At 40.1% G+C, this 25939-nt stretch overlaps 4 protein-coding genes across 11 annotated transcripts in view; 2 read left to right on the top strand and 2 right to left on the bottom strand.

The window, feature by feature from the left end:
- Window positions 1-25939, top strand: part of LOC136422819 (venom protein 302-like) — a 152856-nt gene that overhangs the window by 51114 nt on the left and 75803 nt on the right. The window lies entirely within an intron of this gene.
- LOC136423504 (uncharacterized) lies at window positions 4996-9223 on the bottom strand. Its single transcript, XM_066411690.1, has 6 exons — window positions 8727-9223; window positions 8016-8145; window positions 7216-7321; window positions 6574-6723; window positions 5824-6063; window positions 4996-5226 (listed from the first exon to the last, which is right to left on the bottom strand). Exons 1-6 carry the CDS (start codon window positions 8917-8919, stop codon window positions 5098-5100), a joined length of 948 nt encoding a protein of 315 aa, XP_066267787.1. The 5' UTR covers window positions 8920-9223; the 3' UTR covers window positions 4996-5097.
- LOC136422682 (motile sperm domain-containing protein 1-like) lies at window positions 11889-17504 on the bottom strand. The gene is made up of 6 exons (XM_066410514.1): window positions 17362-17504; window positions 15230-15490; window positions 14665-14740; window positions 14260-14489; window positions 13649-13810; window positions 11889-13166 (listed from the first exon to the last, which is right to left on the bottom strand). Exons 2-6 carry the CDS (start codon window positions 15453-15455, stop codon window positions 13135-13137), a joined length of 726 nt encoding a protein of 241 aa, XP_066266611.1. The 5' UTR covers window positions 15456-15490; window positions 17362-17504; the 3' UTR covers window positions 11889-13134.
- Window positions 17525-25357, top strand: LOC136422680 (U2 small nuclear ribonucleoprotein auxiliary factor 35 kDa subunit-related protein 2-like). 8 transcript variants are annotated; one of them, XM_066410508.1, is made up of 12 exons: window positions 17525-17617; window positions 18043-18192; window positions 18573-18681; window positions 19309-19395; window positions 20796-20843; window positions 21094-21224; window positions 21622-21674; window positions 21851-22011; window positions 22647-22702; window positions 22973-23082; window positions 23524-24223; window positions 24552-25357. In XM_066410508.1, exons 1-12 carry the CDS (start codon window positions 17565-17567, stop codon window positions 24757-24759), a joined length of 1866 nt encoding a protein of 621 aa, XP_066266605.1. In that variant the 5' UTR covers window positions 17525-17564; the 3' UTR covers window positions 24760-25357. The 8 variants fall into 8 exon arrangements, with proteins under 8 accessions (XP_066266605.1, XP_066266604.1, XP_066266603.1 ...); XM_066410507.1 differs by having other exon boundaries at window positions 21091-21224; XM_066410506.1 differs by having other exon boundaries at window positions 21085-21224.

The raw sequence follows: 25939 nt of genomic DNA, 5'->3' as shown, positions 1-25939 counted from the left end.
CATTAGCATAATTTTTGGCCAGGTGCATTCACCTTTCCTAATGGTACCTACATCTTAAAGATGACATCCGCAGCTGTCACGGTAAGGGAAATACATGTTTATGCATGAATTATGCAAATGAGGTCCTCATTAGCATAATTCATGGCCAGGTGTGATCACCTTTGCTAACGGTACGTACATGTCAAATCTGACATCTGCAGCTTTTCCGGTAAGGGAATTACAAGTTTAAGCATAAATCATGCAAATGAGGTCCTAATTAGCATAATTTATGGCCAGGTGTGTTCGCCTTTCCTAAAGGTACCTACATCGCAAAGATGACATCCGCAGCATTTACGGTAAGGGACATACAACTTTATGCATACATTATGCGAATGAGGTCCTCATTAGCATAAGTAATTGTCAGGTGTAGGTACCTACATCTGAAATATAACATCCGTACCATGTAACATAAGGTACATATAACTTTCTGTAATACCATTAGTAGAGGTACCCCCTGACATCTGCTTGGTTTTAAGTCCCAGACATGTAGGAGGGCTTATGTTACAGTATGACCTAGTTCTTGCTGGCCCCGACAGAAAATAACCAAAAATTGCATAAAAAAATTGCAAAATAAATCATTTTGAAGTAGTGTATGCCAAAAAAAATAATGGGGTCCTTTGGGTAAATATCCAATGCACAACTAAACCAAATTTCAGGTCCTCAGGTTTCAACACCACGGCACTGGAGGCCATCATGTGCGACTTTTGTCTGAAAATGACCAAAAAACCTCCATAAAATCATTTTAAAAACTTATATCAAAAAAATTTGAAAAGGGTCTAGGGGTATACACGTACTCTACCTGCATACCAAATTTCAGCTAATTTGGTCGACGGACGACCGAGAAGAAGCGATTTGAAGGTTTGACAGGAGAAGAAGAAGAAGAAGGAGAAGAAGAAGAAGAAGAAGAAGAAACCTTACAAAAACAATATGTTTCGTTGGCGAAACATAATTATATATTGTAAAGATATTGATAAGATATATAATGATGATAAGAATGATCACAGTAAAAACTGACACTTCTCAATAGGTTCAATTATTTATTCTAGAAAATTAAGGCAAAGAGTTGGCATAGCAAATGTTAAACTTTCATTAATGTAATGATATTGGCTCTCTCAATGTAATACATATTTTGATAGATGTAAATTTATTTGATACAAAAGCTCTAAAGATTTATATACATTCCAAGACCCTACTAAGTCAACATTGTATAAAACTATCCTTACCTAGGCAATAGAAACTAGAAAGTGAGAAGTGCCCAATAAAATATTTACACGTAGAAAATCACCAACTGTTTTTTTTTTCCAGTACAACTCTCCTTTTTTCACCTCCCTCCACCATAATTTCTGTCTTCTCCCTTAGATAATTGGTCTTTCATTTTTTGGTGCAAATGTATGACAATACTAGTAATGTGTCAGAGCATTTGCAACCCTAAAGGTCACTTTATGTCAATTTGAAATCTGCACCTTTCGCCAGTCAAGACAGCTCATGCCTCTTCCGCTGGGAGGCGCTTCATATACGCACTTGCATTTGGCGGACAGTTGTAAACAACGTTACGCAAAAGTTGTCAAACGTATCATCTTTGTATCCTAGTTATATTTCCCCCTAAACAAGTAAGGAAGCACAATTTATTTTATTTTAACTGAAGACCGTACTTTAACTATCGACCGTATTTTAACTAAAGACCGTACTTTAACTAAAGACCGTATTTTAACTCAAGACCGTATTTTAACTCAAGACCGTATTTTAACTCAAGACCGTATTTTAACTAAAGACCGTGTTTTAACTAAAGACCGTGTTTTAACTAACTGACGACCGTGTTTTATCTGACGACCGTGTTTTAACTGACGACCGTGTTTTAACTGACGACCGTGTCGATACGGACGCGAGCGTTAAAACACGTGCAATATTCCGACGGTTACATGTCTTGTCGTCGACCTGGTAAATATTATCTTAGGCCGTCAACTTCACTTAATCCCAATCTTTCATTATTCAACGTTTTATATTCTCTATAAACGATTTTCTGATATAATTATCTCCATGAAAAAAGGCTTTTTCATGAGATACTGTTTTGCTTGCGTTTGGTGTCTGTGTGTATGTTTGTGTCACCGGACGCTTAAAGTCGCCATAACTGTAGAACCTGTACATGGATTGAAATGATTTTTGGTATGTGGGTGGGTGTCAGGTGGGGGAAGGTCAAGGTCGATTTTGGGCTTCCTGGCATGTGTGACTGGAACTGCAATGGCGTATTTGTTAAAATCTTAAATGTAGAAGAACTGAAGAGTGGATGGACAGATCGTCATGTTCTTTGGTACACAGGCAGGTTAGACCAAGTGGTACACACTTAAGTGCAAACTATGCAAATGAGACCGAATTTGCATAAGTTAGAAGGTAAATCGTTTGCATGGGTGTCGTCGGATGCTTAAAGTCAGCATAACTGTAGAACGTGTAGATGGATTGTAATGATACTTGGTATGTGGGTATGTGCTGGGAGGAGAATGGTCAAGGTCGATTTTGGGCCCCCTGGTTTGTGTCCCTGGAACTGCAATGGCCTATTTGTAAAAATGTTCCAAAGGGGTTTAACTGAAGAGAGGAACAACAGATTTTCATGTTATTTGGTACGCTGGTAGGTTGGACGGAGATGTACACACTGAAGTGCAAATCATGCGAAGTTAGTGTGTTTGTGTGTGTGTGCGCGTGTGTGTATGTTTGTGTCACCGTGTTTGTATGTATGTGTCACCGGACGCTTAAAATCAGCATAACTGAAGAACGTGTGGATGGATTGAAATGATATTTGGTATGTGGGTAGGTGCTGGGAGGAGGAAGATCAAGGTCAATTTTGGGCCCCCTGGTATGTGTCACTGGAACTGCAATGGCGTGTTTGTAAATATTTTCAAAGGAGAATAACTGAAGAAAGGAGCGACAGATTTTCATGTTATTTGATACGCAAGTGGGTTGGGCAGAGATGTACAAACTGAAGTGGTAATTATGCAAATTTGGACTGAATTTGCATAAGTAATGAGGAATATCTACTTCTCCATTGTGGGTATGGGCTTTGAGGTCACATCTGTTGAATCCATTGGTCTCTTATCTAGGGCGAGTATTCCCTAATTCCCAACAGCTGGTGGTTCCGCTGCCCAAAACCAAGTAGATGTAAGGGTGGTAACTCTACTAATGGTGTTGCAGAAAGTTATATGTACCTTTTGTTTCATAGTACGGATGTTATATTTAAAATGTAGGTACCTTTAGAACAGGTCAATACACCTGACAATAATTTATGCTAATGAGGACCTAATTCACATAATTTATGCATAATCATGTATTTCCCTAACCGTAAAAGCTGTGGCTGTCAAATGTGAGATGTAGGTACCACTAGGAAAGGTGAATACACCTGGACATAAATTATGCTAATGAGGACCTCATTTGCATAATGTATGCTGAAACTTGTATTTCCCTTACCATAATAGCTGCAGATATCATATTTGAGATGTAGGTTCCTTCAGGAAAGGTTAACACACTTGTCCATGAATTATGCTAATGAGGACCTCATTTGCATATTTTATGCGTAAATGTGTATATCTCCTACCGTAAAGGCTATGGATGTCATATTTGAGATGTTGGTACCATTAGGAAAGGTAAAAAAGCCTGGCCATAAATTATGCTAATGAGGGCATCATTTGCATAATCTAGGCATATCCCTTGTCGTAAAGGCTACGGATGTCATATTTCAGATGTAGGTAATTTTAGGAAAGGTGAACACACATGGCCATAAATTATGCTAATGAATATCATTTGCATAATTTATTCATAAATGTGTATTTTCCTTACCGTTAAAGCTACGGATGTCATATTTTAGATGTAGGTACTTTTAGGGAAGGTGAATACACCTGTCCATAAAATATGCTGATGCGGACCTCATTTGTATGATTTAGGTATAACCTTGTATTTCCCTTACTGTAAAGGCTACGGATTTCATATTTGACATGTAGGTACCTTTATGAAAGGTCAGAAAACCTGGCCATAAATTATGCTAATGAGGAGTTTTTGCATAATATATGCATAACCCTTACTTTAAAAGCTACTGATGATATATTTCAGATGTAGGTACCTTAAGGAAAGCTGAACACACCTGACCATGCTAATACAGACCTTGTTTGCATAATTTATGCAGAAACTTCAGGATTCCCTTACACTACAGTAAATGCTAAGGGCGTCATATTTGAGGTGTAGGTAACGAGAGGGGAATATCCTGCATTTTCCCGAAAATGTTGCCTTTCTAGGTTCTATTACGTGGATACCCTCTGGCACACAAAACAAAACAACCAGCGGCAACAACAAATAACTAGGGAAAATAAACACATCTCATATAAAAACAAATTTCATGGAGATTTTGGGTCTTCGGACTCTTGTTTTATCTGTGACACACTAAAGCGTAATATTTACATTCCGTGGTATTTTTCGTTCCATCCTTACCCTTGCGCCAAAGAATTGATGCAATTCTCAACCGTACCCCTTTCATGAATATCACCGTCTAAGACGCATATATTTCTTTAGGACAACTAATTTGCCACGTCCTGAACCGATTCCCCTGAATGATCCAAAAAGTTGTGATTGATTTACTTAGAATGTTGATTTTACAGTTCTAACAGAAAACGGATGGAGTTTGTGATGAGACTTAATTAACTAGACAGCCCTCTGAATCTGCCAATCAGATTGAAAATAATGTGGCCTTAAAGCCCTTATGATAGACCCATATAGCCTCTACCAGGCTCCGCCGGATGGCTGGAAAAATAGTAGAAATTGGCCGTAATAGAGTGAATAGTGTGCCAAGGGAGTTAGCTACGGAGGGAGTATGTACTCCCTCCGTAGCTAACTCCCTTGGCACACTATTCACTCTATTACGGCCAATTTCTACTATTTTTCCAGCCATCCGGCGGAGCCTGGTAGAGGCTAGCTATCAATATCCAGCGCACAGTTGCAAATTGTTCTCTTTCCTCTAATATTCAAAGTCTACACAGCTGCACGTTTCTATACTTCTCCAATTAACAGATACATAACGGCTCAGACACGGCGGCCTTTTCTTCCCGCGCCTACTTTAGACATCATGGCGAAGTCGTCCGCGGGTACCGCGGGAGTGATCGTGCCCTCTCCCAACGTGTCCGGGTCAATCAGGCTGTCTCCATCGTCTCCCTACAAGAACAAAACAAGGTCACATACCAGGGGGCCAAAAATCAACCTTGAACTTTGGCTTCACTACACCCACACACATACCAAATATCATCGTAATCCATCAAGAGGTTCTTGAGTTATGCTGACTACAGTAGTGCGGAAACACACAGACACACCCAAAACAATATCTCCATTTTTCATGGAGATAACAAAACGACAATCAGGGATAGTTGGCTTAATTTTGTCTCTGCAAACAGGCCAAAGACATGTACTTTCATTCGACTTGGTGAAGACAATACTTCCTTCCTTGGGGTGAATTGATGATAAGACAGTATGGTAGATCGCAACTCTAAATTCCATAAAGAAACTACAGGAGCTAAGCATTTCAAAGTTCAAGGCCCCAATTTCACACTGAAGCAGACTGTGTATAGCTCTAGAGTATTTTGCACGTTTTTCGTGGCCTTTAGTGCAGGGATGTAGTTTGTTTATTTTTCTACAGAGCGAGCGTAGAAAACGTAGCCTGGTATCTACTACCTGGTATCCAAATTGCAGGAAACTCGGAGCTTTAATAGGTTTGAAACCAGGCTATAGAAAACGTACACACTGAAAGTTACACACCTTTACACCGCTGGGCATGATGTGGTAGAAGGGGACCCTGCCGGCAGACTTCCCGAGGTCCTCCTCCTCTTGTACCTCCTTCAGGACAGGCTGCGGTTTCTCTCCCCAGAACGTCTTACAGCTGGTGCAGGTGCAGAACAACATGGAGGCAAGGAAGATGAAGGCCAGAGACGCTCCGGCGGCGATCAGCATGTGTGCCCAGACCTTGAGTCCAGGAGGGGTGTAGGTCCCTCTGTACACCTGGGGGAAGAGAAGAAGGTAAGTAACGGTTGTAGTTGTGGTTGTGGTTGTGCCCAATTTTGAGGAATAGGAATCACTCATTGTTTATACAGTATAGTTTGCATAGGGATGCCCCTGTATCTCAACTGATAGCAGCATCATATCACAGTTGAGCTTCTGTTAAAGTAGTTGCTAACTGTCTGAAAGACCCCTGTGTCGGAAGGAACGAAAAGTGAGGGTCCCGTGTTTGAGGATCCGTAGGAGGTGCCTCGAGCAAATTAAATTTTAGACGAGCACGCCAAGGAGAAGGGCTAGTAAGCCCCCCTGTAAAAATATACCCTGCTGCTGAAACAGCGAAGAAACTTGCCGCTAGACACTACAAGCGTTCTGAACGAATATCTTGCAGAATTTTCACGTTCCTATTTACAAGTTCATGTTTAAGATATATATTCTAAAGCTTGCTCCCCTTTACTTAAGTCTGCACAGTAACGTCCTTATACATATACACTCATTTCTTAACACAAAACGTACTGTGTTTGCTACACCAAAGAAGCCCTTCAAGCCTTCGAAGTTCTCGTCTCTGTTCTGACTCGTCAGTTTGGAGTCGAACGGAGCCCGGATGGTCTCTATGATGTCGTCTGTCAGCGTCTGAAAGGCGCGCAGCCCCGTGGAGACCTTCATCTAGAGGCAGAAAGGGATTTTTTTTAATCGTTGATTCTATGATTTTCAATCGTAGATTCTATATATACAGTAAAGGGATAGGGTTAAATTTAGGGGCGTAAAGTCTGCATGGAAGCTCATCTGTGCCGGTGTGAGAAAATTTGTATCTAGGGTAAGAAAGCTGCATGTCCAGAACGGAGCACCTTTTTCAATCATTGATTCTTTGATTTTCAATCATGAAAGTAAAGTTTATTTGCATGAAAGCCCATCTATATTGGTGTAGGAAAACTTGTATCTGGGATAAAAACACCACTTTATTTCAATTCAAAATCAGTTTGTCCAAAAGCTCCTTTTAATTTTCCGCTGTGGATTTGAAAGAGCAACGCTGTAACGCTAAAGTTAGGAACTACATTTAACTAAAGTTTATGTTTCGAAGTCATCCAGTGACCAGCTAGGCTCATAAAATCAGTAGTATGATCACAATCACGAAATTTAATGTCTGACTAAACCTACCCGTTTAATGGCGAAGTCGTAGAAAACGATGGCGTCCTCCCCACAGCGGGCGTCCGTCTGTTTCTCCTCGCGGAACCACCTCTCAAACGGCTCCTCACCTCCATGACTGATGCACGGAAACACGGAGAATATTTCTCACGAGGCTTTCGTACGATAGAGAGTTTATCATGACTCATCAGAGATACACAGAGACAAGAAATATAGAAGAAGAACTTGGTTACAAAGAGATTTGAGAGCAACCCAAGTGACCCCAACTAAGACTACAGAAATGGGGTAGCCAAACACTATATGGCTACCCCAGCTCCATCCAGCAGTAACAGAAAGGGGTCCATACCCAGTGTGCCATTGTATAATATCACCAATTTTTGTGTTTGTTTGTTTGTTCACTGTTCAATTGCACCACCACCACCGGCCACAGGTAAGACCCCTACTTTTATCCTGAACGTTATTCCCCATGTGGGGTCTTGTTCATTAATGTATAGATATAGATGTCGAGCTAAATGTACTAAATGATAACGTTAACCCTAATTATAACAGCTACATGTCTTTCGACAATGACGATAGCAAAACGCACATGTGGCTTATACGATATTTTTCAACCCCTTGCAATAAGCAAATCTATTGGTTTTGATTTCGCGCTAAGGGGAAATGAAATGTATGCGGTGGTTTTGAGTTTAGTCACACACTGCTACAGTATTGGACAAAAATTTTCGCGGTGGCTTTAAGTTCGCGGTGAAACGGTCACCGCGAAAACCGCAAACAAAAACCACCGCGAACATTTCTGCATTTACAGTACTCACTAGATGTAGCTCTCGACTATGGCTAGTATAACGATGAAACCGTTGTCTGTCGTGGATGTTGTAGGACAGCGGACACCACACGGGCATTGGGACATGTGGATTTCGTCCAGGATAGCGTTCAGCTCATCGACTGGACGGAAGAGAATCACATGGTATCAAGTTATATGTACGACGTTTGTTCCCTAAAGCTATAATCAATCAAACCAGGACAAATTACACACACACACACACACACACACACACACACACACACACACACACACACACACGGACGCTGACGAAAGCATTCTTGGCGAAGTTGATGAAGCCAAACTACGGTCAACGGACATGATTGTATTTGAAAGTATATGCCTCTGATGCGGTATACAAAAAAAAAAAACACTAGTACTGATGGTGTGTTGTCATAAATAGAATTATCGTCAAGCCCCATTGGCATGCGACGTCTACTTATCTGTAGATTTAGTATGATTTTTGTTTACTTGTATATGTTTAAATTATATGTTCTGATCAATACAAGCCCAAGCTCTGATGGTAGGTGGACATTGGCGGTGTTTAGACTGATCATACAATTGGAGTGCCAGCGTGGTCTATAACGTTACGTGAAGTCGTTGAACTTAACTCATTGATATTGTATTTGCTGAATATATTCCGTAGTCCCACATACATTTAGTGTCATTTCAATCAGTGACTCTTCATGGTAAGACGACTTACCCTGTTCTGTTGTGAACTGTCTGTTGGGATCACAGACCCAGGAGTAATTACTCCGGCCGCAGGCTGCAAAGTCGTCCCGTGGGCTGGGGTACTGGCTCCGCTCCTGTTCATCCCAGACCGTCGGTAAGCTCTGTCCGTGCGAACAACCCAGCAAGCAAACCAGAATTCCTACACAAATTACCGCTCGAATCATGTCGTCCTTTTCTTACTTTGACCAGCTATGACATACGGATAGGATAGACACTTTCTTTTGTAGAGTCGTTTTTCAAGATGGCTCCTGTTTGTAAACTTGCATCCAGGTATGCTGGTTTAGATTCCTTCGGGTGGCTTGTTGTGAAGACAACCCGCACGACGACTTGCACAAGAGTTCTTCGTCTTACTCTCAGTGAACGCTCTGACCCTAAAACAAAAACAAAACGTTGCAATATCTGGATGAAATACACCTACAAGCTAACCTTTCGTGCTAGGGACACAAGGGGGTGAAACGTGACGAAAAGACAGCCCCAGGGAAGAACATGCCAACTTTTCTGTGCACAAGTTTTACTTAGTTTAACTATACATACAAAATGCACCAAAGAAAAGACGACGCATGAAGTTTCCTTAATATTCAAACTAGATTTCATGGTTTTGATAATCTCTTTACTCTGTTTTCCACGATCAAATGTTTATTGTTGACAGTTTTCCCTGTAGAAGGATGGGACGGTCTGATATGCTTCACTAAAGCCGGTCTTTCTAGTTCTGCAACTTATATTAGTCTCGCTCCCAGGAACCCCTGATCTCGTTCTCAGGTCACTCATCAGAAGTCCACACCATGTTTGAAAAGCAGACCAGAAGAAGACCGTAAAACTTTGAAATTACAAAGGGCAAAGCATTCAGCTGCAAGTATTGTCTGAATACTAACTTGTAAAAGGCACTGGCTATTAAAGAAATTTCGTTTCCAAACGTAAGCACCCCTTAACCATAGGACAAATATTTGGATTTGCATAGTTCATAGCGTGGTTGCAAGCTGGAACTAAATTAGCTGATCTTATGTTCTTTACATCCTTTTTATCTATTCAGATTTCCATAGCTATATATCTAAAACTTTCCTTGACTGCGGCAGTTCGTACCAAATCCGCTAGAAGGCAATGTTTGCTCTGGTCAATGACGCTGCCACAATGACAATATACACGTCATGTCAATTGATATGAATACTCACACTTCAAAAAATTTTTGTACAGAATCATACTGTTCCTATCGTGAACATATAAACAACGTCACAGATGTAATTAAGATCCCCTCCCCCTTGACAGATTTTATTGCTGTATGCATCGAACGGAAACGACTTGAATGTTACCATGAAAATTACTACGGAAATTGAAAGTAGGGTCCACAAAATCATAGTCAATTAAGAAGAAACCCTATAGATTTTCATTTTAAAAAAATAGGAACATCTTGGTGCACTAAAAATCTTCAGAAGGACGACCCCTCCCTACAATACCGACGGCCCATGTCGACCTGCACGGCTCACTGACTTTGCAAACAATCCTACTGGCTTTGCAAACAATCTAAACAGGTCGGGCATATCCTCAACACTGAAAAATGTCGTAATGAATGTCTGCTTCAATCTGTACCTTGAAAGTACAATAGACTACAAATTTTGGCGTCTTGTATGAGAATGAGAAGTAGCGGCAGGTAGTTCTAAGAAGTTCAACTTCACACGGCCACGGCTTCATTTGTTTTGACGCCTTTTAAAAGGTATTCTTGTAGAAATATGCCTTTTTACAAATCATACAACATATGGAGAAAGCAGTGGGGCCTAAAACAGAAGTCCAAGGCCGTACAGTCAGAGATAATAATGATAAAGGGTGGAATGTTCGTACCTTAGCATACGGTTTAACTGTCCTTGATCGTCAGGTTGTTCCTTTGGCAGGATGTCTGTAGTTATGTGGCCGAATTTCCTACTTCCAAGATGTCAGCAAGTGTACACCGTCACACACGTACACAAGTCTGAGACAACTTGTTCTGGCCGCAACTCGGCGACGCAAGTGATCTTGTACCTGCCCAGTTGTCGTTTTTCAGCAGAAAACACACCTGACAACCCGTCTAGTAAGGAAACGTTTAGAGAATCGTCTTCAGATGTGGTATCAACGGTCTAACATGGCTTCAAACATGGCTGCCTTGCAGGTTACACATCAGCAGTGACACCCGATTCCTTTTTTGGCTCCACACCTTCGTGCAAAGTGGGATAAGTACCTGGTAAGACTGTGTACACACTAGCAAGGTGGGCGTGAAGCGACTCACCAAAGTCTGCACTGAGACGATATAGAAACGACAGAAAAATCTAGCAAATGGTGTCTAAACCATCAGAATCTTGACTGTTTGGTATTTCCAACTCAACTCAACTCAACGTAGCTTCTACTAGCGTACCTGGAAACGTATCCGCGTTTAGCCTGAACTCGTGTCTGTCATGCCATGGTCTAGCTGGCACCACAGAAGACCGCGAGAACACAATAACATTTCTTCACGCAGACTTAACAAAAAAAGGGAGCGAGCTCAACACACGTTCGGTCGCTTATTTTTGTTCCAAAAGGGTCATTCAACCTCCGTTGGAATGTTGTACAAGTTTTTTTACGACGTCGTAACTTAGGGTACAGGTACCTAACTCTGCAACACCCAACACGTATCGAATATTTCTCTTAATGTTGTTTTAGGAGTTCAGTACGGAGGCAGAGTTTCTGGGTTGTATAGATTTGTCAGGTTGTCGAATGTTTAGTAAACTTTGCGCCTTTACAAATCTACCTATGGCAGCCTTACTCAATAGAAAACCAAGTGTTTTGTGTAAATACACTTTTGAGGTATCCTCTTACACGTACACAGAACTGCCTTGCTTCTTCTTTTTACAAAGATGATGACGCAATCTGATTTAGTGAGCCAATCAGCGGATGCCGTTGACAGGGAGACGTCACGTGACTTACGGGGAGGTTATCATTGGAGCAAAGTTCAGGTTTTTTTTCAAAGGCTACTCCAAGTAAACTTTAGGTATGACAACCAAAATTCAATGTCCAAGTTAAAAGGAAGTACATGCAATACAATGGCAAAGAATGGACGCCAAAATATTGATCACAAATGCTGTAAATGTGTAAAGGAATTGAATCAACAGAAGACAATGTAACAACCAAGTTTGCAAAGACAAAACTTTTCATTATTCTCAACAAAGTGCATACAATTGAAAGCAGTAGACACGTCTTTTTCTAAAAGTTGGATGTTATTCATTCTTAGCCACATCTTTTTTTTTTAAATTGTAGCTACTTTTGTTTGTAACTAAATACATAGGATATAACGTTAACAGTTACTGGCCAACAATGTCCTGAACTTTTAGATTCATAATGTTACTCTCTTTATTATACAAATGGCAAAACAAACAATATTGTTCCTTGATACATAACACAGAGTATGTAGGCTTCATTCACTGAACTAGTGACACATTTTAAGTATGCTTATTGGCAACTTTGTATCTGAAGATGATTAAATACATCCTGTTTAAGTAACCAGTACAGAGGACTTAAGTATCTACAACTGAAAACTTCAACTTCTTCATCACTTCCAACACATAAATATCCACCTTACACAGCATGCATACAGTGCACCCTCAAATCATTTTCTTACTGCCCCAATTTCAACAGTATGTTAGGATATAGAAATTAGAAAATGATATAAAAATTGCAAGGCAATGGGATACAGTAGCATTACAAATTTAGTATCATATTCACTCTCCAACTAGCACTAGAATGTTTGAAGAACACACTGGATAAACACTATCTATACTTCTGTGGCTTACCCCTATGAAAATGGCATAGTTCAAAATCTTCCTTCATAAAAGCGGTTTATCACATGTACATATAGGCCACAGTAGTTTAAATGAGAGGCATAGAAGACAAGTTATAGACTGACAGTTTATAAATACATTGGATACAACTACAGTTTTGTCAGTGGAGTCAGCACCAGTAAAGATGAAAGAGTTAAATCTGTAATACTACATGAACATTTATGTTTGTTGTTACCAATAAGATTGCCCATAGACCTTAGGCTGAATGGAAATTACTTTAAGTTTAAGGCCATCGGGGAGAAAAAAGAAAGCTTTAATATCTCTGTTGGCAGGACACATGATCAAAGTTTAAACTCTCTTTGCAACACAAGAAATGTAGACCACTCAAATTTTACCCTACACTTTGGCCTTCTTCAGTAAAACTGACCCACTTACACAGGTCATAGGTCAGAAGTCATTGGGTACAATTTCTTGAACAAGGCCAAAGTGTCAGTAGTAAATTTGGTGACTGGACATCATTTGCATTGGAAGGAAATTGTAGATATTGCTACGACTACTGTCATGTGTTGATGATGTGGAAGGTTCTGGAGAAGCTGTTGGTCATGACCTTAGGATCACCATGGTAACCAGTCCTGGAAAATAGTAAGAAACACAGTTAGCCTCTTGAAACTACAATAGGACACGTATACAAGGACATTGAGAGTATGCCTGTAGCTAAGAAAAACAAATAAGTCCTGCAGAAATAGGTACCCAGTCTTTGCAGACAGAAAATATATTGTAGCAGCTTTCAAAGCAGAAATACCTTCCGAGGATGTCTGCAGCAATATGTACGTGTAAAGCCCCTATTTCACTAAACAACGCCAACGTGCCTGCGTCCTAAACTGGATTTGTGTTACCCTTGACTTTATAATGGGAATATCATGCAAAACGTACAAGTATGACCAAAAAGACAACAAAACACACACAGCGTAAGAAGATTCGTTTTTCATTGATGAAATTCATTGAGACCACTGTCAAATCGTTCGGTCGTAGCGAGGTCGCCAATGTGCCGCGGGGCCAGTGAGATAGGGGCTTAAGAAAAATTGCTGCAGCAGATGACTGCAGCAAACCTTACCTAGTATGTAAGCTGCTACAAGTTTCTGGTTGAGAGTGAGGTGCAGGTAGTCAGGCAGGCGGGAGCCCTTGTCGAGGAGGTGGGTTGGCATGGTCAGGACAAGTATACAACAGGTGGCGATGGCAATTATCACAAAACCAGGGTGGGACGGGCGGCCTCTTACTGCAAGAGAAGGATAAACAATATCATCAGCATCATTGGGTAGAGAGATTAAAAAATTGAGTACTTTAGTAGACACCTTGCTGTTTGTCTTTTTTTTCTTGGTTTATTTTGCAAAACCGGTAAAATGCCTTTTATCATAACACACTAGTTTTGTACAGTACAAGGTACGTAAGACCAGACTGTATGCTATAATCCACTCACCCCGGGATGGACCCCTACTCTTTTGGATATCAAAGTGTGACAGGATCTTCAATGTGCTCAAGGTCCTGTGTTTGGGGAGAGCCACACTCCACGCAGGTTAAAGAACCCACCACACCTTTCGAAAAAGAGTAGGGGCATGCCTCAGTGTGCGATGGTCCAAACCTTACAGTCGGTTTACCTGATACATGTCAGTAATTGCCAATTTCTCGGCAGATGGACAAACATGGTCACGTAGAAGACAAACTCACCATGTTGGCTTCTACCCCCAGCACTGTCTGACTCCTGACGGTGGAGAGCGGCCACCATTCGCTCCTCGTCCGTCTTGCTCTCGTCCTCCTCCCGGCCCGCGGTGGCGAGAAGGAGCGCCATGATGTCCTTCTGACCAATCAGACGCTTCTGCCCATGCTCGTAGACGTTGAGGCGAAACTTGTCCCGGATGCCCTGCTGACTGGGCGCGATGTCGGCATGTCTCACAACACTATTGTGGGGGTGAAATCAAAGATGTTTAAAAACAAGCAAACGTCATTTGTGCATGCCCACAATAGATTAAATTATCTGCTCTTACTTTTCATAAGCACAGAGATGGAAGGAGAAAGTCGAAGAAATGTTGCCAATGTTGAAAGCATATTCAAATAGGATCCGCACAAACTCACATGTCTACACAGCAGTGCGGTCTGATGGTCCCCTCTGAGTCCACTACTACATACTTCTTAGGGGCTGTACAGAGAACTGGAGAACACAGAAAGGTAGCAAATTATCATATGTTCTTCATTCTGTAGGTGACTCTGATCAAAAAGTGATTAAAATTTGGGTTCCTAGCAGCTTTCTTTTGAACTGCAGCTTCCATTGAAATGACATTCAAATCTTCCAAATGCAGATTCCAACCATGAAAATATTGTGAAGTAACTATCATTACTACTACATTATTCCCCTTTGGCAGGGGTTTTGGTAATATTTTATTTCTAAATATCATAAGACTGAAGGAAATATGTCTTTGCATATGGTGCAGGTCAACCTCCAAGTTATAAATTTCAAATAAAATTTGGTGATGTGATGTAAGGTAAGGGCAAAGCGGTCGAACGGTCTCGAACCTTAGACTGAGGCCAAAGCATGACGCTTTTTCGTTAGCTAGTAGTGTAATGTGGCTTCGCTATGACTCGCGTACTCTTCTCCATAAGGGTGTTAGGTTCTTTTATGTGCATAATGTGATGTACTCACGTTTAAACCTGAGAGGGAATTCATATGGGTTATACAGGGTCAGGACCTGCTTGTGTGTGCTCTGGTCGTCAGCATAGAAGGTCAAGGCCGTGGGGAAAACGAAAACTGGAAGACGTCCCTCGCCGATCTGCGGCGGTTCCCGCGGGAAGTGTATCGGGGACCCGCCAGGCGACGGTCGGCGCTGTACCACGGGCCCCGGCGCCCGCTCTGGGCGTAACGGCTGCATTGGTTTCTACTTGGTACCTGTACAGCATATCATTTCTGGAAAACAAAAGCTACTCATGAGTAACAATATCTTGGCAAGCTAGAAACGCTGCCTTTTTGATAGCCTTCATAGTGGGCAACTTGGCTGGTCTTTCAATTTATTTGTATGTACAGATTTTTTTATACCCACCAAGATGTTAATGGCATTTACCTGCAGCAATCAGATCATTGGTAACAGTAGTTCTCAGAAAGCATACATCAGAAAACATATATTGACAGGATTTCACTCTATTTACTGGCAGGATTTTCCTGTCGATAAGATTTTTTGGTACTATTGACAGGATTTGCCATGGCACTCTTGATAATCAGAAAGAAATGACAACACAAAAGTGCCCATGAACTTGTCTTCAACGCCTACTACAACTGTATAAGCCAATATATGTATATTTAGCCAATACTTACATACAAAATTGGAATGCACTTGATTTAGCTGCAATCCTCAAGTCTAACTCTCTCAATTTCTGTTGTAATAAAATCAAGAAATATGCCTTTTGTACCAACACATTTATCCCTACCAGTTTCTCTGAGACCTCGTGTCCAGCACAGTGAGTGTCCTTCTTGGGTGACCACCCCAGTTTTGGGGACAGTACTATAGGTCATCTAAACATGGCTCAAACAATGGTAGAATATAGAAGTAGCCTGATATGCCCCCAAATCCATACATCAATCATAGCTATGTGTATGAGTTGCTGGCATAAAGTTTCTCTATTCCCATATGGTAGCTTGAGAGGAATGCTTTGATGACATGGAGTCGCTTTGCTCTGAATAAGGTCATGGACAAACTACAATGTTTGATGTGCCTGTGGCACCAATTTGGGACACTTACAATTTAAGCGTGCATGTAAAGTTTAGACCTTAGGTTACACATTTTCTACAAGTATAAATCACAGTGCATCAGTTATGAAATCATATGAAAAGACTTGACATGTGTATAAAGCAAAGATTGAAAATGTTACATCAAAATCCTAAATCTTGGACAGTCTGGTCAGAAGTGAACCTTATCTACATGTACAGGCTTGAGTCCACACTGTGGCAGTAAGTCAATACAATTGTGTTTACTTGTGGCCATGTGGCCATAATCCATCAACCTGCCAAGAATCACTTCAAAAGGGACAAAACACTGCTAGGTATCCACATGAGTGGTTTCGGTTCTCCCCTTTTAAATGATTTCATATATAACGTTACATGTATTCAAAAAGCCAAGGCTGTTGACAAGATGTTCCTGTCAATAAGAATTTTTGGCACTGTTGACAGGATGTTCCTGTCAGTCAGGATGTCCCTCAGGCCTGTGTATAAGACTTTTTATTCACTATGGACATGATGTTCCTGTCAATAAGAATTTTTTGGCACTGTTGACAGGATGTTCCTGTCATATTTTTTCCCTATTGACAGGATGTTCCTGCAAGCTCATTGGTTCCTGTCAATAGCCTGTCAATAGTAAAATCTCTTAGCAAATTTGTAACAAAGAAAAGTCAGAAAAAGAGAATTTTGCCTTTCAGACATAAACAGTGTTTATCATCATTTTATAAAGGGTAATTAATCTAAACAAAGAAAATACAGGGTGTGGGTCGTTAAGGGGGAGGGGGGCAAAGTCATTTTTATAGTTCCAAATATCACATAACACTTAGGCATACGTATCGAAGGTCTATTCATAATTTTCAGGGATCTACTGCTTGCAATATAGAAATGCATCATTTATGCAAACATATAGTTGAGTTATTAGTTAGCTATGACTAAGTCGTTTAATATTTTTGGCTGTGACACAACAGAAATACAGTGAAAACATCCTTTGTCATAATTTGACAAACAAAACACGAATATAGCGCTGCCATAAATTGTTTGCATGTATTTTTGGGCATTTTACTTACCTCTATACACTTGGACTTCCTTCAGGCTACAGGTTTTGCCTGTAAAAATCGTACAAACGGTCAAACTGGACATCGACGATCGCGATGTTTTGACCACTTTGTTTTCAGCCGGGGATTCTATTGCGTAATTTGTGTAAAACGTCATCATAGTTCGTGTACGCAGGAGATGATGACGTATACGCATCAGGTGTCTGTTTGTAAGCATGGCGCAGGATTCACCTGGGGAAGAAAACGGGCAAAAACAACAAAAACTGAGGTAACTTTGGAGAATTAATCATATCCCATAGCTCCATAATAGTCTTAAGTTCTTGAAATACGCGTTGCTTGCGTAGTTGACCTTCAGCTGTTCGCAAATTACTGGACAAACATAGTGGGGAGGGGGGCAGGGGAGGTTACATTTTTATGTATGACTAAGGAGGTTTTATATGGCATGACTATGTTTTGAGTCTTTGACATAATTTCTGAAACCTACAGGTTAGTGAGGTTACGATACAATATTTTGTAAAGACAACTCAACACAAAAGAGTACACCTTGAAAGAAGAGCACAAGAAGACCATTTTACAATGATCAACACCTAAACCAAGGGTAATACTAATAGCAACAGCATAATTATAACCCTCTGTAAACTTATGCCTAGTTTAACAATTGAAATAGAATGTCTGTTCATGTTTATATAACAGCCACAAACAGAAGAAGGCCTTGTGGCGGAGGGAGAAAAGACGTAAGAAACGTCAGGAAGATGCCAGAGCAAGACAAGGAACAGATGAAGCACCAGAGAAGGAAGAAGAGAGTGATGGAGAAAGGAACAGACAAGAAGATGAAGCAGAGAGGTACATCATTACCCTACGTCAGACACTACTGCAACCTATTAACTTAACTATAATCTTTAAGCAGATCTATCGGTGACAAGGCAATATCCAAAGGGCCAACCAGTGACCTCTTGGATACTGGTTGGCCCTTTAGATACTGCCTTGCCGCCGATAAATCTGCTTGGACTTGGAGAGTAACTTAACTATACCCTTTATTACCAAGGAGAGACATAATACGAATGTTTTGACAAATATAAGCAGAATCTTGAATTTTAATTTTGTAAAATTGAAGGTTTGTCTTAAATTTCTAATTTCTGTGTGTTGAATTAGTGCCTGGTTTTGTAGACATTTGCAGACATTGATATGAAATGAACGGCAGTGAGGTTTAATTCTATTCCCAGGGAGAGACAGCACCAGTTATGGTTGGAGAGGGAGGCTCAGGCCCAGGAGGAGTTCAGAGTGAGGAGGGAGAGAGAGGAGACAAGGAGGAGGGAACAGGAAGAGCAGGAGGTACATGTTTGGGCATGTTGTCAACTCATCAAGGAAAACGAAAATAATTAATAAAGAGTAGGGGTCCTTCCAGGTGTGAGTGGTTCGAAACCTTCGGTCTTATGGCCGCAACTGGGGCAAAATTGTTGTATTGAGGTCACTAGGTGCTGTATACAGGCTGCCATTACAGACCCTTGTGATTTAGCTCCGGATCTGCCAATTGTAAGCTCTTTGCCCCTGGCTGCAAAGACAGAGTAGTCGGCCCACCCAATTACAATAACAATAAAGATATTACGTTGATGCAGTGAGAAACTGCTGTATGTCAAAATGTTTTTTTTACAAATCCATGAATGCAACTTTAGTTTCATCAGGTTGGTAGATCATATCATATTGGAGTTGTCTTGTCCACAAATTCTACCTGAGAATTACATAGATTACTATTACATTGGCAGCTATAAAGATCTTAGTTGTGTACAAGAAACTCTTGTGTATAAGAAACTCTTTTCATATTTTGAACAGTTTGTGTTATTTGGGTGGCAGTTTTGGAGCTTATTTGCATAAACAATAAGAAATATTTATAATGTGTCAATGGTAACATCATTTGGCAAAGGTTTGAGATCATGGAACTCTTGTTTTGTTTTACTACAGAGGTTGATCAGAGAAGAATGGGAAGAACAACAGAGAAAGGAGAAGGAGGCAAAAGAAAGGAAGGAACAAGAGAAGAAGAAACAAGAGGTGACAGCCCTGTGTTGCAGATTGATATCCATGTTTTCCTGCATATTTCATAAGTAAATCATGAGTAGATTGTAAGTAGGTCATAAGTAGATACATGGGATGGTAAGTCTATAAACCAACCGACATACTTTCACAACCATCATCCCACATAAATGACACTGTAGCTTCATGAATTTAGTTGGGAAACTTTGTAATTTTTATCACTAATTTATTTACACGACAAAAGTACCATGACTTTCGTAAGGTCTACTACAACTATACATACAGACAAACGAGAAAACAAAAGGATTGCCCTACTTACATATCTCCAGAATACTACCATCCATAGTCAGTAAGTCAGTATTTTGTCTGCTGTTACTTAGACTGCATATATTTAAGAGTGTCCTATAAGAGTTAGTTAAGGAATTAGATTGGAACATTGTAAACACCATTCCTTAACTGCAGTCATACATATGGAAAGCAGTTTTACTCATGACCACTTTTTGTGGGAGGCTTTGGAGAGCAACACCTACCTTGTATCTTTTCTTGTGTAGAGGAAAGTGATGATATGCAAGAGTCCATTGTACTACCATACCATAGCACCTTTTATCCTTCAGGAGATTCTGATTTTCAAGTGAAGCGCTGCTGCTGCAGACTGGTACTGGTCCAAACTTCGCCAAAATTTATTAAACTCCATGTTTGCCTAGAATTGACATGGGCAATACTGTCCAAAGTAAAAGTAGAACTAAAAGTGATAGTATCCAAAGGCATGCATGTACATATCCTACAAGTAAGCCAGCATTTGTATGTTTTGATATTTGTGTTACAAATATAATGTATTTTCAAAGCTCAGGCATAATGTAGAGTATTAGCATCAATTAGTCTATGTCACATTGCAAGGTGTTAGTATTCAGACATTCAGTTGGAAGATTGTATGGAGGGGTATTTCCATAACCAACACTTTAACTAACCTTAACAAACATCCACCAGATATTTGAAGCTTGGATTGGATGCAAGGTTCAACCAAGAAATGTGCATTCAGAACTTGGGCAATCCGTGCAGTGGGCTGTATCTTTTCTGTACACCATTTTCAGGTCTCACGATGTCAATGAGCGCTTAATTTTATTCAATGGTGCTCTTTATGATGTGAAGAAGAAGATGTCTTTCTACTGCTATTACAATTACAGATATTTAATTCTTACAACTTCACTTATTGTACATGTGTTTGTACCAAGTGCTAATTTTTTCAGCCATGATTTTCTTTTCTTTTGACAGTTGAAAAAAGTAGTGTGTTTATTTCCAGCAATGATTTGGAGCACATTCAAAGTGATGATTTACGTTGTTATCCCATTGCATTGGACTTAACCTTGTTCCCAGCGTGATAATGTGTGCTCACCCATGATGCATCTGTATCCTACCAGGACAAGTTGAACAAGATGTTAGAGTCTACAGGTACATCAGGAAATAAGGTAACTTCTTTTGCAGAGATCTAGTCAAACAAAAGTATCCAGCATTAGATCTCCTCAACTAAACTGAAAATACTGTTTTTTAATGATACATATGGAAGTAATGTTTGTTGTGATTGTTGTGTTTTATCTTTGCATATCTTACAGAAACATGAAATTTGGTCATTTATGAAAAAGCAGTTCCTGTGATGAATATGTGATAATTCTTTATGCTTCTTGTTTGTAAAATGAATTTTTCCCTCAGAGTCAGAAGAAGGAGGAGTGGCACAACCCAATGGCTCCAGCTGACTACAGCGCAGGTGGGGAGGTGCCTGCTGCAACTGGCAGGGCAGCAGAAGACTGCCCCTTCTTCAAGAAAACTGGTGCCTGTAGATTTGGGGACAGGTACTAGTATGTGATTCTAGCTGACTCAGTCTACCTTGCTGTTGCTGCTGTTTAAAAGGAAAGGCAGTGCAGCTAAGAAAGAGGGGTTTTCAAAATTTAGAAACAAGGAAAAAGATCATTTAGTGCTTCGAAGTGTTAATACATGTGCATGTATCTAAGCATCATAGCATCATGCGTCTCTGTTATGTATTTGGCTCATCCAATATTTTCAAAGGGTACCTACTACCTCATGTATTTCTCCATTCTGTATCTACAGAATGATACCAATAGTAAACTGATGAATAATGAACAAAACGTGGTGTCAGCAAACCATTCTGATGTAAGCTGTCAAGAACATTAGGTGCTCAAGTCATGAAATTCGCTCATGATTCAATGGTCTGTTCTTGTCTATGCTTAGATGTTCCAGAAAGCACACCAGACCTGACTCAACCACAACTCTCCTTATCCCCGGTAAGTATAGGTTCAAAATGGCATATCTAAGACATGACATGATAGTTAACAGCCAAATGCTTCTAGCTTTTATGGATGAAGGAGGTTTGTAACAAATCGAACAGATGAAGGAAGTTTGCAACAGATTGAACTTGTTCTGTTACGTTTACTTACCTTTGAACTTTAACCTTTTTCAGGGATGTTTGCGACCTTTGCCCTTGACCAGACCCAGAGAGATGACTTTGATGAGACCATGTATCTGGAGTATGGGGAGGACGAACTGTACAAGGACTTTATAGAGTTCTACAACGACACCCTGCCAGAGTTCAGGACGCTGGGAAGAGTTGTACAGTTCAAGGTCAGGCCAACATTCACTTTTTTGTCAGCCATGATCATCAAACTGTCCCTTGTTTCCACAGAGAAATGTGATACCAAACTCTTTGGTACACCTTTTGTAGTCTGATACTTGCAATTTGTAATTGTGGAAGTTTACTGATTGTAGCAGACATGTACCAGCAGATACCTGTCTAGAATGCTGTCTGCTAAGATAGCTAACACAAATAGCATTGCATTTACCCGTGTTGTAAATGATTGCTTGTTTGGTGCAATGTACTGTCATAGAAGGAATTGATAAGAGTAGAGTGCATTTTGCTGTTTCCATCGTACAAGCTCAGATAAGTTGTAGTTCAATCCCCAGTGATGCGATGTATGCCATTGGAGTATTTACAGAATGTTTGTTAGTTCAGACCCTTAGTACTAGTGGCACATAGAGCAGCAAGTTTCCTTGTTGTTTCAGTAGCAGGGTATATTTTTATGGGAAGAGATTGCTAGCCCTTCCCTTTTAATGTGCTCGAGGCAACTCACACATGGGACCCCCATTTTACGTCCTTTCCAACTGACTTGAAATAGGAGCTCAACTGTGAAGCTGCTATCAGTTGAGCCATAAAGACATCCCTTTTAGTTTTACAGAATGTGTGCTGTTCTATTTTACAGGTCTGCTGCAACCATGAGCCACACTTAAGAGGGAATGTCTATGTTCAGTATGACAGGTGAGCATTCAATGATGGCAGAGACAATGATGTAGGACTGCTCATTTCTTAAGTTCAAGGGGGAGAGGTCAACAGATTTTCTTATAATTTTCTAAATGCAAGTCATCTTTGTACAAATCTTTTTTTAGATATTAAATCTTTTCCCTTTTTTTTCCTCATCTTTTGAAAAAAATAACTTGACTATACCTGTAATGTTTATCCCCAAGATACTTCTTGTAGTTTTGCAATGTTTACCCCATGTAAGAAATGCTGTTTTTCCTCATGTCTTAGGGAGGAGGACTGCTTGGAAGCTATAAAGAAGTTCCACGGTCGCTTTTATGCAGGTAAACAACTCACCTGTGAGATGACACCTGTTGCAAGCTGGAAATCTGCTATTTGTGGTGAGTCATGATTGATTGTCTTATATTCTGTTTACTGCACTCAGTCTGTTAAAGGGAAAATGTTCGCAGGAATTTGATTTCCTGCAAGCAAGTTTTGTTGCAGTGGTTTTATATTTGTGGTTAAAACAAGGGGGTAGGTGGGCAGAAGACAAAATAATGATTTTGTTGTGGTGGTTTTATGTTTGCTGGGAAGAGGTCACCATGAAAACTGTGTTAAACATAAAAGCCTTTTACCGCACAGAAGAGAAATGCTGAGCCGAACAATTGCACAGTATTCTAATCTTTCTTTTGTAAAAATGTTACATAAAGCCAAAAAATGGATGACTATTTCTCTCCACTACTGTAACAGTAACAGTTACTGTTATGTACATGTATCAGCTATATTGTTGCGACAATCTCTTGGTGTTTATTTCTGACTACTTGCTATATATTTCTATATAGGTCTGTTTTCTCGGAAGAGATGCCCAAAGGGAAAGCACTGCAACTTCCTGCACGTCTTCCCCAACCCTGGGCGGGAGTTCAGAGACGCAGACGAAGACCACCACTTGGACGGCCTGCGTAGAGACCAACATGACAGTCGGCGTAGCTGGAGAGACTTTAGCGAGCGACGTGGCTCTGTGAGCGCGAGATCGTGGAGGCAGTCGTCAGAACGACTCAGGAGCCACAGTCCTCCTTACAGAAGTCGGAGAAGTCTCAGGAGAGAGTCTCGAAGTAGATCTAGGGAGAGGTCAAAGGTTAGGTCAAGGTCAAGGAGCCGGTCAAGACGGAGGAAGAGGTCAAGGAGTAGGTCGAGAGAAAGAAGCAACAGACGAGAACAAGATAGGACTAGAAGAAAGGACAGGGGCTCAAGTATAGGACAAAGCGGTGTAAATGAAAATGAAAATGCAGGCAAGAATGGCGCAAAGAATGAAGACTCTGATTCAGGTCAAGAGAGCAGTAATACTGATGATCGTACACCACCTGAAACAACTTTGGATGGACAAACGGAGCTGGAAGCATTGACGAGTAGTACTTTGAATTCTGATGATGGTAAGGAGACTGCAACTGTGCAACAAGAGGAAGAGGTGTTGCCTACTTCTCCGAGGAAGTCAAGGTCACCCTCAGTGAAGCGGTCAAGGTCAAGAAGCAGATCAAAGTCAAGGTAACAAACTAAAGCTGTTTTTGTTGTAGGAAGCTTTGCAAAGGAGCAGTAAGATACGCATTGACTTACAGGTCTGTAGTTGATGTTAGCAATGTCACAGCCTTTTGTAAAAATTAGATACACATACTTAGTACTGCACATGTACAATGTAACAGTACCGTTAACTATTAGCATACTGCCAGCTACATTATACCTCAATAATCAAATTCCTTGTGCTGTGCTGACTTGTTCCTTAGGTCCAGAGATCATTTCATTGTGGATAATTAAAAAAGTTAAGGGTAGAAATCTTGTCGTATTAACTTTTTGTCTTGTGTTTGTCCCGTTTCAGGTCTCCTCACAGGTCCTCATCACACCATAAACACAAACGGTCCCACTCACACAGGAGACATCGCAAGAAAAAGAAGAAGAGAAGAAAGAGACTTGAAGAGAATATGGACAGCAGAGATAAATCTTCATCATCAGCTTCTGATTCAGAGAAAGAGGAGCTTGATTCCTGGGAAACAACATTAAGTACTCTAAAGACACAAGAAACATAATAGTTGTGTGTTGACTGCACTGTTTATGCAAAGAAGATGTAATGTATGATAAACGGTTTCTTTATCATTTAATACTACAGTACCTGTACTTTATGTGATGTTTATATGGAACAGATGACGGTAATGCAATGTAATGAGGGATTTCTTGCCTTGAAAAATGATAGAAAATAGAATACATGTAAATGAATAAATAAATAAATGAAAAGTTATGAGGGTTGTGCTCTTCTTATGTAGAAGACGTTGTATGTAGATGGTGCTCTTTTTATTTTTGGATCTACAACAGTTGACCATTCATAACATTAGATTGACCAAATGTAAAGTCATGAATAAAGTTCTCTCAGTAGCAGAATATGGAAAGGTCTGGAGTGAGGAGTGCTTTTGTAGCAGTTGTTTGATACATTGTGTTTACCTATATTTTAGTTATGTTCTCAATTTTTTGACCTGCAGTAAGCTTTGAAGTAAGTTTCCATCCATGAATTACTGCACCATATTTCTGTTTAATTTTTTACAGCAAAAATGGCTCAGAGTATTGGGTTTAACCTACCCTTTACAAGTAGTGATTATGCAAATCAGGCATAGAATAAAGGCATGACACACTGTTCAATGTTCTGTTCCCTTGCAGAAGCTATTCAAAAACACTTTGTATTGGGGGAATATCGATAAAACAGAAAAACACTTTTTTTTGGACTGACATGTCCACCTTCCTACATCAGATCCTGGTAAAACTCTTAATAATAAGAAATCAGTTGACCAAATACAGACATGGTGAGTTCTAACAAGCTCTTTATTTTTTATGTAACTTCAGTGCTGTACAGTAAACATACTCAAACTTCTTTTCCTTACAAGCTCTTTATTTCTTATGTAACTTCAGTGCTGTACAGTAAACTTACTAGTACTTTTACTTCTTTTCCTTACAAACTCTTTATTTTCATGTAACTTCAGTGCTGTACAGTAAACATACTTTGACTTCTTTTCCTTACACGCTCTTTATTTTTATGAAACTTCAGTGCTGTACTTTGACTTCTTTTCCTTGCAAAATCTTTATTTCATATGTAACTTCAGTGCTGTACAGTAAACTTACTTTGACTCCTTTTCCTTACAAGCTCTTTATTTCTTATGCAACTTCAGTGCTGTACAGTAAACGTACTTTGACTTCTTTTCCTTACAATCTCTTTATTTT

The sequence above is a fragment of the Branchiostoma lanceolatum genome, chromosome 17, assembly GCF_035083965.1.
Source record: "Branchiostoma lanceolatum isolate klBraLanc5 chromosome 17, klBraLanc5.hap2, whole genome shotgun sequence".
Taxonomy (NCBI): domain Eukaryota; kingdom Metazoa; phylum Chordata; class Leptocardii; order Amphioxiformes; family Branchiostomatidae; genus Branchiostoma; species Branchiostoma lanceolatum.
Note: the sequence above shows the minus strand (reverse complement) of the source record. Positions and strands in the feature narration are given on the sequence as shown.